This window comes from Etheostoma cragini, chromosome 15 (genome assembly GCF_013103735.1).
Source record: "Etheostoma cragini isolate CJK2018 chromosome 15, CSU_Ecrag_1.0, whole genome shotgun sequence".
Lineage (NCBI taxonomy): Eukaryota > Metazoa > Chordata > Actinopteri > Perciformes > Percidae > Etheostoma > Etheostoma cragini.
Window position 1 is genome coordinate 19,342,885 of NC_048421.1, and position 15,649 is coordinate 19,358,533.

Genomic DNA, 15,649 nt, shown 5'->3' on the forward strand with positions numbered 1-15,649 from the left:
AGTACTAATACCACACAGGGAAAATACTCCAGATAAAAGTCCTACATTCCAAACCTGACTTAAAGTAAAAGCACTGATTGTGCAGTGAAATGTTCCCTGTCAGTGTTTTACTATCACATATGATGATTCTGTATCTGGATTAATATTACTGCTGCATTGATGTGTATGTTACATTTTACTGCTGTAAGATTGTGCTCATTCTAACTCATTTTATACTGTTACGGTAGTTTAAACCACAACAATGAATCCTAGTTTGTAAGATGTTTGTAGCTCACTGTCCTGTGAGAACCACGTATAACCATGTAACAGTCAAGATAATGAATAATGAATTTTTACGTAACCTGATGTATAGATTTATGTGTAGGGTATCTGAGTCAGAAAATGACATAATCGCTGTTTTGGCTAACCCTGTACGTAGTTCTGTCAGATTCTCCTCCAGATTCTCCTCCGCCTTCCACACTGAACAGTGTGGAAGGCTTTATTTATTTTTATTTTTTGTGTTTGTATATGTTCTTATTTTGATATGGATCCCCCTGGGTCTGAAATAAAGGTTTATATAATAAAAATGCTGGAATGGAATTAAACTGACGTGCATAAACTAGAAATCAAGCTGCATTGAACAACACTGTAGGGAAAACATAGTGTTACATAAAGTTGTGGTTAGTTGAATGGTTCTTTTATACACTACCGGTCAAAGGTTTGGGGTAAATTTCCATACCACTCAATTAGAGACAGAATACCAGGTGATCTGAGAGGCTGGCTGATCGTAGATGCAACATTGACTTATTTTGCAACCATTCATACATCCATTCTGCTTACCAATTTGTTATAAATTTAAAAACCTACCTGAGAAAACATTGGAGAACCCTTTTGCAATTATGTAACCACATACTGTAATCTGACAACTGCTGCCCTGGTTAAAAAACAATGCAACTGGTCTTGGCTGGTATTCTGTCTATAGTGGAGTGGATGGGAAATGTATAAGTGACCCCAAACTTTTGACCGTTAGTGAATATCTATGGTTGTTCGTATCTCTCTGTTCAACAGAAACGTAAATAAAGGTTTGGGGGGAATACATTGAAGGTGGGCCAGCGTAACTTTATTCTGCCTTATGATTGGCTCTTATACGCGTCTGTCAAAACGTCCTTTTCCGGTCCTTTTCCGTTGCTAGGTTACAGCACCTATGCGCGTCCGTCCAGCCACTAAACAGAAGCTAGCTAGTTAGCTACGACATATTTCAGATTGTGTGAACACACAAAGTTACAAGTAATTGTTTGTCGCTAAAGCTACTCGTTGGAAGCCATGACAACTATAAAAGATGGAGAGTACACAGCTACAATATACAAACTGGTGAGAATGTTGTTGTTTTAGTTGAGGTTAGCTTCCCAGCTCTGGGGTAAGCTAACGTTAACGCTGAACGAAACTCCATTCAAAAATTGTACATTTTAATGTTTAGCGTTATAGTTTATTGAAATGATACACTCGACATAAAACACTTTTGCGATGGACTGCACGTACATTCAGCATTGCTACATTTAAAACTAAAAGCACACACACAAATAAATAAATGGTCAACTTTTGCATTGGTATTGCCCGTTAATTTTAACGTGAACGTTAGCTACGTTACTGCATCTCTAGCGTTAAATAATCTCTAGCTAGTAATAACTAACGTTATCTGTGATGCAGTTCCGAGTAACGTTACAGTCAAATGGTTCGTTAAAATGATGCTCGGTGAATCAAAGTTAACGTTATACTTTACCACAACGTTATTACAGCTTGTGTCAGTATACCTAATGTTAATAATAATAGTAACACTGTTTATAAAACCATGAATTTCATTTTCTGTCTCATAGATTAAAGACGGACAGTATGTTGAGGCAATTCACATCCTAAACGGCCAACTTCAAAAACACACGAAGGTGAGTGTCTGAATATAAATGTGTATAAAGTATAGCTAGCATTTTAGGGTGTCTGCAGGTCTTTTATAAGTATTTTATTGCAAATGTTGGGCCTAAAATGTAATTGAATTTCCTTTGAATTAAAACAATCAATTAATCGATTAGTAGTAGATAAACAGAAAATTAAGCTCTATTATTGTTATCGTCAATTAATTGCTTCAGTCACTTTTCAAGCAAAAATTCCAGTTTTTCAAATGCAAGGATTGCTGCTTTTTTATGTGTTACCGTTACTAAATTGTGAATAGAGCTGAAAATATTAGATTATCAATCAATCGGTAGAAAAAATAAAACTTTACTCATACCAGCTTCTTCAATGTGTGTATATTTTTTTCTGTTTTCTGACGTTTTATTGAGAAATAATGGGCGCAATAACAATAATTAAAGATCAACTTTAGTTTTAGCCTGAGTGGAAATAGTGTGATTTATTAAGTCTGTATATAAAAAATATTTTTCAATATGGGTTAAGCTGATTTAAATCACTAATTAAGATTAGTATTTAGGTTTTAAAAGGTTTTAAAGGCCCTTTCTGTGCTGTGGTACTTGCAGACATCCTGGTTTGTATTATAATGTTGTTGTGTCTTAGATACTTTGTGAGAGAGTGAGTTTTTTCTTCTTCTTTTTTTCTTTATGAATCCTTATGTTAGCCCACTGCAGACGACCATCGGTGAAACTCTTGCTTTCTATTGTGTTACAGTCCAGGGCAGCGCTGTCTCTGCTGGGTTACTGCTACTATCACATCCAGGATTTCACCAACTCTGCAGAGTGCTATGAGCAGCTCACCCAACTTCACCCAGAGGTCGAGGAGTACAAGGTCTACTACGCCCAGTCCCTATACAAAGCTGGGGCTTATCCTGAGGCCACAAAGGCCTCCTTTGTGCTCGACAACCCCAGCAGTCACATCAAGGTATAGCGTGTACACAATGCAGCATGTGATGAACTTGTTTCACTGAAATGCCAACTTTTTAGCAGCCCTACTAAGACTAAGGCTGAATCTCATTTCTCTGTCTTACCCCTACCCCTTACCTCTTACCCTCGTTTTTGCGCGTTCACGCGGGACCTAGTGGTGTCCCGATTTTTAGGGGTAGGCCCTCGACCGAGGGCTGTATAGCCCTAGAAACCAAGTGGGGACGCGACCTGACTGCACTGTTTTATGGGGACCTGAAATAGTTTGTCTGCAGTTATTCCATCACTAGTTCAGATTTGTAACTTTTCAATTCCACTTTATTTACACAAATTTCTTTACCCTTTCCCTCCATCCTTTATACACTTTCCATCACTGGGAGTTGTTCAGCAGTAGTGCTCTAACAAATGCATATGGGCCATAAATGTGCCACTAATGAAATACATTTTTTTTAAATGTTTATAACACAGCAACAAGGAACACATTTTTCATCACCAGAAATTTAAACTAAAGGTGGAATTTACGTTCATGTTATCAATATAAAAGTTTTTTTAGAAGTAGGATGTAACTTTCACAGAAAATGTGTGAACTAATTATGGAAAAATAGGTTCCTGATGATGAAAATTAATTATGGATGTCTGTAGATCATGTTATTGCTTAATTTCCTTGGCCCAAAGTCAAACCAGCACTTACATTTACCTTTACCTTTGGTTTATCCTCTCTCTCTCTCTCTCTCTCTCTCTCTCTCTCTCTCTCTCTCTCTCTCTGGCACAGATGGTCAAGCTGCAAGCCTGTATCAAATACTGTGAGGAAGATTACTCCACTGCCAAGGTGACAAGCTCTCTCACATCATCTGTTAATGCACACAAATTATACCATAATATTTCAGTTCAATGTGGTAAAAGTTTGAATCATTATTATATGCAGCCATCAATCACACATCCATTCATTTTCTGTTTGTGTGTGTGTGTGTGTGTGTCTGTGTGTGTGTGTGTGTGTGTGTGTGTGTGTGTACAGTCCCTGCTTGAGCAGCTACCCCAGGATGACCCAGACTACGCCTACAATATGGGCTGTTTGCTTTACCAGGATAGCAAGTATGAGGAGGCCTGCAAGAAGTTCACCTCCGCCATGCAAGTGCTGGGATACGTGCCAGGTAGATGCCAGAGACACACACATGAATACGCCTTCAGTGGCTCTTGTTTAATGATTTTATGCACATTTTTACGCTTGATAACATTAACCTTTACAGAGAAAACGAGCAGAGATGTTACATCACACAACAAAGGCCACATACGCCTTTATCTAATAACTGAATTGATCATGAAATGCTTTTGCATCTGATACATCTGAATGATTGGTTGATCTTGCCATCATATTTGCTATGCCGTGATTATTCAGAGCAGCACAACATGGGGGGGACCCTGAGTTTCACAAGCTTTGAAAAGTTTTGGCTAATGAGATGACTTAAAATATTAGTTTTTATCACAAATCCAGGGAAAATTTGGTAGGCTACCAGATGCTACAGGCTACATTGATACATTTACAATGTATCTTGTTATCTTTGTCTTTCTGGTCCTCCTTTCTCACAGCATTGTCCTACAACATCGCCCTGTGTTACTACAGCCTGAAAAACTACGCTCAGGCCCTCAAATACATCGGAGAGATCATCGAGCGAGGCATCAGAGAACATCCAGGTAAGATTGCAGAGGAACTGCCATCATTCCATCTGTGTTAATCCAACATACAGACTAACTCTTCTTTACAGCAGCTAGAGTGACATTTTTATTGTTGAATTAGGACGTTAGTCCAGTTACATTACATGATGATCATACAACAATATTTACCCTGGTGTTGTGTTTCTGCACACCAGAGCTGAGCGTTGGCATGACCACTGAGGGCATCGATGTCCACAGTGTGGGGAACACGCTGGTGCTGCATCAGACAGCCCTGATCGAAGCCTTCAACCTCAAAGCTGCCATCGAATATCAGCTGAAGAACCGTAAGAACCTCACTCAATGCTTCAGAACAATTAACATGTAACTTATGTACAAGCAGGAGGATAGAGGGAGAAATTAGAGGTTGATAATTACAAAATAACCTTAAAGTCATAATTGTGACATTCTCATAGAAATAATTCTTTGGCTAATTTCCAAACCAATACAACACAACAGTCCAGTCTTTATATTTTTAATTGCCTAGTGACCTACTTTATTATATTTTTAATTATTCTACTAAAAGTATCAACAACTTGAAGGTTCTATGTGGAGTTTTTGACCCCTAGTAGTGCCATTAAGCAGTGTTTTTACAATGCAAGGAAGAGGATGATGTAAACACTGCAGGATTTTAAATATTCATAAAATCAGCTTCATTAAAAAGGAAACGCATTCTACATATTTGTTAGGCCTCAGGATACACAGTGTGTTATAGTGGAAAACACTGAACAGAACCTCTTATTTCCTCTAGTTTTACAGGAAAACTCCAGAGGGGAATTTAAGTGTTGTTTATTTGACTTTCTTTAAATTAAGTTTCCTTATTTGTTTTTCTCAGAAAAACATTGATTCAAACCAAAAAAAGTAACTGCTTTCTTTACTTTTTTGTTTTCATGTGTTCCCCTGCAGTGAAAGGAGCTCAGGAGGCTTTGACCGACATGCCCCCCCGATCAGAGGAGGTAACCGTGTGTGTGTGTGTTTGTGTGTGTGTGTGTGTGTGTGTGTGTGTGTGTGTGTGTGTGTGTGTGTGTGTGTGTGTGTGTGTGTGTGTGAACAGCTGGAGTCTTTACACCCTTTGGCTATGTGTGATAATTCTTATATAATCTGAATTAGTGCTGCCTGGACCTGCCCCACTAACAGCCTGGTGATAACAGAGATTAATAGAATATTAGAATAGAGACATAGGTTTGAAGGCTTACATGGAGGTAATGATGATAGTTTTATCGTCTTGAAACTGCTTCATTAAAATGTACGTAGAGATGGGGCACTGTCCTTGGTCCAGTCTCTAATTGGAGCTGAGTCATGACTGTCTTTTTAACCTGGGAGAGGTGTACAACTAGTGCCCCCTAGTGGAATTTAATGGCTACAAAAATATATAATGCATTTTTTACTGTAGGTAGGCATGAAACATAGCATATCCCTCAACTATGTTTTGTATTCTTTATGAAATCACTCTGACTTGATTAAGTACTGAGATAAGTACTGAGTCAGTGTAGTTTCTGACATTTTCACTGTTCAGAGACATGCAGAGAATAATAAAGAGCCATTGATCACATTTTCACAATTTCCACACCCTCACCACAACAATAGGGCTGTAATTAAAATGGATTGTGTGTGTGTGTGCGTGCATGTGTTGGCAGGAGCTGGACCCAGTCACACTCCACAACCAGGCCCTGGTGAACATGGACACGAAGCCATCAGAAGGTTTTGAGAAGCTAGCTTTCCTGCTACAGCAGCCCTCCTTCCCCCCCGTCAACTTTGGAAACCTGCTGCTGCTCTACTGCAAACATGAGGTACACAACGTGCTTTAAGTACGCTTCAGCAAGAAGTCCTAACCTGCTCAAGGACTGCTGGGCTCGATTACTTCACATACTAATAACAGTAGTCAGATCTCAAGAAGCACCACACAAGGTGACCTACTAATTCAATTCAGGAAAAGCACGTTCGATCAATCATCATTTTCTGTTACGGCATTACCAAACTGGAATTCACTGCCCACATCTATAAAAGATGGACATACATATTCCTCCTTTACAACATACCTTAAAACATGGCTGTCCAATAACTATACCTGCACACATTAATCTGTCAGATGTGATCTGTGTTTGATGTAACATAGTCATTGCTGCTGCTGTTCCACCTCTGCTGCCTGCCTCCGTTATGTCTTGTAGGTGTTTTAAATGTGGCCTCTGTGACTATTCTCCTTTCTTTTGTCTCCTTTGTCTTGTCTTTACTGCATGTGCTGCTTTAATACCTTTGCCATTGTCTATGCTATGTCTTTGTATGCCTTTTTGCTTAGGCCTGCTATCATTACAGATGTAATGTAATTTATATTAATTTGTTGACCATTGCATTTTAGGATGCCTATTGTCAGCTGGCCAAGGACTACAGCTTGAAATTTGCCGTAGAGGCTAAAGCTGCTTCTTTTACTTTACTATCTACAGCATTATAAACTAATAAACTAAACTAAACTTTCACACCCAGCCTCTGCCAGATGACAAAAGTCTATTTTTCCCCTAAAGTTTGTTTCATAACCAATTTCGCACTATGAAAAGTTACATATTATGCCTTTAAGGCCTTTCAAAATTACAAGAAATGAATTCCCCAACAAAAGAAAGCCCTGTTTGAAGAGAATGAACTTACCATGCACATCATCTGGCATTTATTTTCCCTGAGTAAAGGAAAAGTTTCCCTTTAATTAGTCTTGTTAGCTCCATAACCAACAACTCTGAATGATAACCTTGTTCATACCTGGGCTGATATACTGAATGATATTAGATTGAACAGATCTTCATGAAAGTGCCCACCCTGTGGAGCTGTCTTCATTATACAGATAATTATTCTTCACAAACTTTCCACCCCTCTGTTACCCTAGGGGACTGTCTGTGTCAGCCTTTTTCACCATACGGTAGAAGTGGTTTCCATGCAGCGAATAGCAATGTTTCCAAAAGGATTTGGAGTCATGGTGTGTGAGTCTTAGTGGAAAAAGCTCCACACACATAGAGAGCCGCAGACAGGTGTGGGCTTTTTATTAAAATGGCATTAATGTCACTGCTGGATTTATTCTCTCTCTCTCTCTCTCTCTCTCTCTCTCTCTCTCTCTCTCTCTCTCTCTCTCTCTCTCTCTCTCTCTCTCTCAGTACTTTGATCTGGCAGCTGACGTCCTGGCAGAGAACGCCCATCTCACCTACAAGTTTCTCTCGCCAGTAAGTCACTGGACTAATTTATTAATTCATTTGATGTTTTTATTAAAAAGCACACCAGGTCCTTATTCACAATGTAGTAACTCTTGTTTTTCTGTGTCTGTTTGCCTGCACAAAAAACGTACTCATCATGACAGGTTTCCTATGACAGAAGCTATATTTAAGTCAACATGTTTTTTGACCTTTCCAGTACATGTATGAGTTTCTGGATGCCTTGCTGACCTGCCAGACAGCACCAGAGGAGGTACTAAACATTTTACACAGTATCTAAAGCCACATTCATCAATATGTTTACCCGCAGAGAAGTATCACCAACACTAACGTTATTCTCAGATTTACAGTGTTTTAGCGTCTTTCAGCTAGTTGTTTTGTTATTATTTAGTAGCACTAAAGGCCAATTTATCCCTGTCCGTTAAATCAATCAAGGAGAGAGTTTACTTTTCCTGATACAGACTTTCGACCGTGGTCAGAAAGCACAGGGGAGACACTTTGTATCTCTCACTATGCCTCTAGAGTCGGGACTCACACCGCAGCTAATCCCCGTCACTCTCTCACTCGCTCTACACACACTCCCCATGCATACACACATGCCGGCCATGCTCTTAATGAGATTGACACACACACCAAAGCACAAGTATAAACTTTAGGCCACTTACGTAGGCTACAGGGAAAGCTCTGCTTAGAGCCTCCACAGAAGCATAAATCCTGCTTTAGATGTTGTCAACAAACAATTTTAAAGCTTGTGTAACCAAGCAACAGTTTGCTCACCGATTCACCGACAACTTTATAAAGTGATGATATGCCACATTTGTGTTTACAGAAAGTTGCATTAAACCTTGCACTTTGGGGATTCCAAGAAGCAGAGATTGTTTTAAGTTTGGACGGCACAGCCAGTTTCGTTTGGTCAAACCGTTTTAAATTCCTTGGGATGGAACAAACACACTGTGAGGAACCTGCACACTGACACTTGAAGTTCTTCTGTAAAACAGCCTTTACAGGTGATATTTTGACTAAGCTGGTCACAGTTGCCATTACTCAGTGTGCAGATTGCATTACATTGGCTTTGTATCCAGCTTCTGACCCACTGAGACACAACTATCTGTGCCAACTTGGTAATTTTGTCTGTTGAATATTTTTAAATTATTAAATTAATATTACTGCCTATTTATTCCACAGGCTTTTAGGAAGTTTGATGAGATGAACGGCAAACTGACAGAGCAGTTACGGAAGCTGGCCAAGCAGGTTGTTTACCTCCTCCTCCTCCTCCTCCTCCTCTTCTTCTTTTTCTTCTTCTTCTTCCACTCTACACCATCATAGAGCTTTTTTGTTTCTTTATTATTTGTATTGTACTCTACATATGTTTATTTCTCTATTTCATAGCTCTAAATTTCATTTTGAGATGTGCAGGGTTGTACAACAAAATGCAGTTGTAGTATGTTTATGCTACATAAGAAAAACAAAGCTATTTTTAATGGTGGAGTAGAGGGTTAGGTGGAGTTGTTGAGTCTCACAGCTTGAGGGAAGAAGCTGTACTGTTGTTAGTGGCAACGCAGCAGATTCTCCTGCATCGCTTGCCAGATGGAAGCAGGGTGAACATGCGGTTGCTGGAGTAGATATCGTTCTTATAATATCCTTTGGGCTCTGCACAGGCACCTCAGCGCTATCACTATTGCTTGTTAGAGGGGTAACAATGATGTTGTGGGCAGGTTTATCACCCGTCCTGAGCTGTGCACAAACCATAGCAGTTTCATGTTTGTTTGCTTGTTTTTTTCTCATCAAGAAGCTTTTAGCTGAATGTTGTTTTTGTCTGTCTTCTCTAAGGTGCAGGAGGCCAGGCTGGCTCGAGATGATGAAGCACAGAAGAAAACTCTGCAGGACTACGACCTGATGCTAGAGAAGTGAGGATAAACACACACACACACACACACACACACAAACACATTGGTGAAATGTGAGAGGAAAAGTATTTGAAACAAAGTAGTTAGGAGTGTGATCGCTGGTATATCGCACCGATCTATAATCATTGTAAATAAAACATGTATATTTTCAACTTTTATATACTAAAAAAATGCATAGCCCTGGTCAATATATGCAGATTATTTATACTTAATCCTAAATCTTGTATATATTCCTTAATTTTTCTAATCTTTAGTTTTTTTGTTTATTCTAATTATTGTTATTTATTGGACACTTGCCTATATTTCACCACACATATTGTATCAGCCAGTGACAAATAAAACATTTGAATCTTAAATCATTAATATAAAAAAATGTTGTCCCCTGCGAGAATTAATAATTACAAGAAGAAACATGTTCTTGGAAGCTTAAAAAGAATCCTTTGACTAATAATTTAGACCACAGGACACATGTACATATCACTTTTTAATGTTTCAACCAAAAGCATCTCTCCAGTTAGTTCATTACAGTAAAGATTATTTAACAATTGGGGAAATACAAAAACCTTTTCACCATGTAATTGCCCTGGTCTTTTACCAGGTACATTGTGGTCCTGATGGCCCAGGCCAAGATCTACTGGAACCGAGAGAACTTCCAGATGGTGGAAAAGATTTTTCGCAAGTCGGTGGAGGTCTGTAATGAGGATGATACCTGGAAGCTGAACGTAGCCCACGTGCTCTTCATGCAGAACAAATACAAGGAGGCCATCGGCTTCTACGAGCCCATCGTCAAGAAGCACTACGATAACGTGAGTGCTGCAGGATGGCTGGTCACATTCAGATGAAAACAAATGTTTGCAGGGACTGATAAACTTTGCGGAAACTTTCATAATGTTGAATTAAACACTTAATTAATGTTAATCAGCCCCACTGACAGTCTGAGGTCAGGACTAAATGTTGACAGTTTGCCTTTTTGTCCAGGTGGAGCAGTGTAACATTCAGGAGTGTCCCTGCAAGTGCAAACCTTCGGTAAAAATACAGACCCAAACAGCTCTGTATTGATTCCTCTGGAGTGTCTTCACATCTATGCATGTTATCTGTTCCCATTTTGTTTTTTTGCTGTGTTTGGTTCTCATTTTGTTTGTGTTTTTGAAGTGGTGCTTGTGTGACATCTGAAAATGTTGAAAATTTCAGAAAATTAAGTCACAATAAACTCTGCTGCGGGCCCTGAAGGGTTCACTCACTGAACACGCACACGTTTTACCAGAGCAACATTGGGTTTTAGAAGGGATTCTTCCCATCCCAAATAGTCTTAAAACGTCTGAGGTTAGGCTTTGATTTTCTAAAGTGAATAATTGTCATTCAAAAATTGGAATTATATTCTATTCTGAATAGCTCAAACAAGACTAAAATCAGTTTGAGGAAACTTGCAGACTCTGGATTTTATTTTAACAAAAGTTTCTGAAAGGTCCGAGTGCTGGCTGGAAATATTCTGCAAAATGACCCAAAATGTGTGTGTGTGTTTGTGTGTTTGTGTGTGTGTGTGTGTGTGTGTGTGTGTGTGTGTGTGTGTGTGTGTGTGTGTGTGTGTGTGTTTTTCCACTGTAGATCCTGAATGTGAGCGCTGTGGTCCTGGCCAACCTGTGTGTGTCCTACATCCTGACCAGCCAGAATGAAGAGGTACTGCACTAACAAGTTAACCCAGTGCTGTTGTCCTGTTCACTAGCAGTCATCCTGTCACTGTTGTATTTAACAATATAACACTGAAAGGGGTCATCCTTCCTCATTATTAGTTTTATACAGTGGTGGAAAGTACTGTACTGTATTCAAGTAATCATTTGAGGTACTCGTACTTTAGTATTTTAAATATATAAATGTTGCTGATAATAGTTATGTTCTTTTAATGTTTAAGTTAAATTTTAAATGCAGGGTTCTTACTTTTTCGTCATTTTCCCTCAGTCTCTCTGACTCGACCGTCTAATTAATGGAGCAAAAATTCTTTTACTGTGGAAATATTGCCATTCAGTTTGTGAACTCTACAAAAAATTGGTTTCAAAATAAGTAACTTAATTACTGTTTTGTACTATTTTTAACTAGTACTATTTTGCCTTTTCATTAGGTGGCAGTAGTCCAATTTAGTCATGCTTAACATTTTTTGTGTTTTAGTTTCAGAATGATGATAACATTAAGTGGTAATAGTTAATAGTTGAAAACAGGATGTAGGCTATACAGTAAGATTATTTTCTTCAGGTTTTTTACCAAATAATGTACATATTTTTAAGGAATTCTATTATCAAATGTCTTTAAAAAAAATCATGCAAATAGCTGCTGTAAAAAGAACATGCCCCCGGACCCCCGGAGGTTTGGCCTGAGCCCCAAATGTTTACAACGTCTGGCTCCGCCCCTGCCCTTTATTTTAATGTTATTAGGAGTGATTATGGTTTGCCGGTAAATAGCGTTTCTTTGGATGGGGATAACTCTTGTAGGGTTAATTGGCATTCTTCTGACTTGTGTGGTTTTGTTGAACACACTATGAATCAATCTCCCCTTGTTTCTTCCTCCTTTCGTTCAACAGGCTGAAGAGCTGATGAGAAAGATCGAGAAAGAGGAGGAGCAGATCTCCTACGACGACCCTGACAAAAAGGTCTTCCACCTCTGCATCGTCAACCTGGTCATCGGGTGAGTTCCAGCTGCTGCTGCATTTCACTGGAGGAAGAAGCTTTTTATGATGTGCTTTTGCATTGATCACTTTATTTCTGCTCCAGGAACCTCATGAATTTAAAAATATTTTAGTGTGTACGTGTGACTGTTTGTTCGTTATATGTACATTTGTTAAAACTACTGGCCTGATTTCCATTAAACTTGGTGGAAGGGTGAAAGAACCCATTACATTGTGGAGCGGATCCGAAGTCAGATACATGAATTCTTTTCACTTTTGTTAAAGGTCCCTTGGCATAAAAATTTGACTTTAATTTTTTTACATTAATATGTGTTCCCCCAGCCTGCCTGTGGCTAGAAATTGCGATAGGTGTAAACCGAACCCTGGCTGTCCTGCTCTGAAAATGAAAGCTCAGATGGGCCGATCTGAAATCTTGCCCCTTATGACCTCATAAGATGCAAAAAAAGGATCCAAAGAGCACCTTGTCATGGAACCTTTAACATCTTAAGATAGGGCATTTGTGCTGCATTCAGGGGTATCGGAATTATCGGAACAGGTGTTACAGACAGGGAAAATCACACTGCATTAACATTGTAAAATAGGGCATGCTTTGGCAGAGGTCTGCGCACCCCAAGTACCCTTTTAGTTTTGACTTGTATTAAATATTGAACACGTTTGGTACCCACGGTACCAATGCTGACATATTTTAGATGCTTCAACTTAAAGTGCAAGGACACTAAGCTTGGACAGATACAAGGAGACTTAGTGGAAGGGATTTAAAAAAACAAAAAACAAACAAAGGCGTCTTTAATTTTGACACAAGTCCAAATCTGTGATTTAAACAAAATTTAAACTTAAGGTTAGCTTACTAGCTTTTCTGAAGGTATTGACCATAACACACTGCCTTTTTCAGCTTTCTTTCCCTTGTTGTCATCAACTGACCTAGTATGTAGTCTGTAACTTCTGAAAGGAAGAAGGAGGGATACGGTCAAAAGCTCTGGAAGAGCTAGTTGGTACTGTAAAATTTGAGTTTAGAATAATTTTTAATTACATACTGTGTACTGTATCTTTTTCCTAAAGTCGTCAATGAATCTACACACTTAACATTACAAATTAAATCCAGGAAGGTTACAATAATTTTTTTGAAAGTATCACTGTTTGTGTCTGAAGTTGTGTTTTTCTTTCAGGACATTGTACTGCGCCAAGGGAAACTATGACTTTGGCATCTCTCGTGTCATCAAGAGCCTGGAGCCTTACAATAAAAAGGTCAGCCATTTAATTGTTCTCTGGGCATTTTTCAGTAAAAAATTTGTAGCAATGTTTAAATAACAGATTACTTTCAACATATGTTCTTAGAGACAGAGGTTTGGCTTTTATATTCTAAGAGCAGCAGGCAGTAATGTCACTGTTGCACAGGCTGTGTGATGGACAGGAGGTTATAAACACAAAAGTGTTTAGAATTAAAATGTCAAATTTGGTTAGACAAGCATCAAGTTTTGAACCAAAAATAACCATCTGAGCCCTGCAGGACTCTTCTCTGAGGCCGAGCTGCTGCTCTTTTTGGGACCTTTTGATCTCATCCAGTCACAACAGCAGACTCTGGCTGCAGCTGAGTCCACTAAGCTCCAGCTGACAACACAAGCCGTCATCCTGAGTGTTGCCCCCCCCTTTCACATTCACAATGAAAGCAGAGAGGAGTTCAGGAATGTAAAGCCTCGCAAGTCACGCAGTCACGCCAGCTTCTAACAATCTGACAATCATGTCCGTACTTTCAAATTGTAATTAATGTAATTCCTTTAAAACCGAAGGAAGAAGTCACAACTTATTATCCTGTACTGGCAAACCATAACTGAAAAACTAAAACAAAGACGCAGGCAGGACTTTTTATTACATTGATGTTTGTGTGTGTATGTGTATGTGTGTGTGTGTGTGTGTGTGTGTGTGTGTGTGTGTGTGTGTGTGTGTGTGTGTGTGTGTGTGTGTGTGTGTGTAGTTGGGAACGGACACATGGTTCTACGCCAAGCGCTGTTTCCTTTCTCTGCTGGAGAACATGTCCAAACACATGGTCATGCTGAGGGACGCTGTAGTACAGGAGTGTATCCAGTTCCTGGAGCACTGCGAGGGTGAGTATCCTCAACACACACACACACACACACACACACACACAGAAACACACGTGTGCGCACACATCTGCACAATTCTGGATCACTACAGTACCCACATTATCTATACCATCAGTGTGACAACAGGCTCTGAGGTGAGCACTTTGAGAAATATAAACTGATTCCGATGTAACAGACCTCACTTATCAGTTTTTAAATGATTGTTTTTAGATGCACATATTTTGCATCCCATGATCCCCTGGAGCTTTTGTTTAGAGCCACCATCAGGTCCAAATAGACCATAGACAAACCCCTCACTCAGACAGCAGTTTTTTATTCATAGCTCAGCAACCAATCTGCTTAGCACGCATCTCTGGCTAAGGGACCATTCTGTATTTTTTATAATTCTTTGTAAGGGGAGGGTCATGCAAATCTTTTTTAGTCTACGGGTAGGGTTATCCAACTTTTGTATTCATGAAAACAGCAAAATGTCGAAGTGGCTTGTTTGGGGCATATTTTTCCATGTAGCTCCATGTAGCGCTAGCAGATGGGTCCCTCCCTGTTTACTCAGCCAGAGACCGTGTGATTTCCCAAACTGAAAAAATCTTGCTCTCACATATAAACACAAAACTGCTTTTCTAGTTCCATTGTGTTGTAACTAAGACATCTGCTGAAAAAATAATTGTATTCATTAGCATGATTTCCATACTGTTTAGTTCAATAACCTCAAAAACACCAACGTACAAAAATGCCAATTCTGATATGTTCATATAGCCTACTCAAAACAGACAGGGCAACCCAACGCAGAAAAGTTAGCTTACCGTTTTTAGGTGATATGCCATTTTTGTAGTCCAGCTGCGATATGCAACCTGTTGCTTGCAAACTTTGCATTTGACTTTTTTCCTTTATGTATTTTTGTAAAATGTTGTTACACTGGCAATGTCTTCGACATGGTTGAGGAGGACTGACTGTAAATTAAACACTCACAATGAAATAAATATTCAGCAAACCACTAAAACAAGACTTTCTAGTTCTATCTTCAATCTGTCCCCAGTAGGTCGGGCTAATCCAAAAAAAGTGAAAACAAGGGGGGGGGTTGTGAAGACAGCCTTCTACCTGTGCAACAGGGATGCAGCGTTGGAATAGAAAGATTAACAGGCCTAGCAAAAGTTGCCAAAATTCACTTATTATCAATATTGTGTCCATACAAGGTATTTTGGCC

At 39.2% G+C, this 15,649-nt stretch overlaps 1 protein-coding gene across 2 annotated transcripts in view; it reads left to right on the top strand.

Annotated features, from left to right (window-relative positions):
- Window positions 1-1,144: 1,144 nt before the first annotated feature.
- The window catches only part of flr (fleer), a 34,304-nt gene continuing 19,799 nt past the window's right edge, over window positions 1,145-15,649 (top strand). Inside the window, exons 1-19 of one of the 2 annotated variants that reach the window (XM_034893498.1) lie at window positions 1,145-1,350; window positions 1,854-1,919; window positions 2,653-2,862; window positions 3,634-3,690; window positions 3,877-4,012; window positions 4,449-4,553; window positions 4,730-4,858; window positions 5,478-5,527; window positions 6,209-6,361; window positions 7,709-7,774; window positions 7,962-8,015; window positions 8,948-9,013; window positions 9,593-9,669; window positions 10,268-10,475; window positions 10,648-10,695; window positions 11,275-11,346; window positions 12,242-12,345; window positions 13,513-13,591; window positions 14,319-14,448. In XM_034893498.1, coding sequence (XP_034749389.1) covers window positions 1,303-1,350; window positions 1,854-1,919; window positions 2,653-2,862; window positions 3,634-3,690; window positions 3,877-4,012; window positions 4,449-4,553; window positions 4,730-4,858; window positions 5,478-5,527; window positions 6,209-6,361; window positions 7,709-7,774; window positions 7,962-8,015; window positions 8,948-9,013; window positions 9,593-9,669; window positions 10,268-10,475; window positions 10,648-10,695; window positions 11,275-11,346; window positions 12,242-12,345; window positions 13,513-13,591; window positions 14,319-14,448 — 1,858 coding nt within the window. In that variant the 5' untranslated portion in view covers window positions 1,145-1,302. The remainder of the gene's footprint in view (window positions 1,351-1,853; window positions 1,920-2,652; window positions 2,863-3,633; window positions 3,691-3,876; window positions 4,013-4,448; window positions 4,554-4,729; window positions 4,859-5,477; window positions 5,528-6,208; window positions 6,362-7,708; window positions 7,775-7,961; window positions 8,016-8,947; window positions 9,014-9,592; window positions 9,670-10,267; window positions 10,476-10,647; window positions 10,696-11,274; window positions 11,347-12,241; window positions 12,346-13,512; window positions 13,592-14,318; window positions 14,449-15,649) is intronic. The other variant, XM_034893500.1, reaches the window with a different exon arrangement.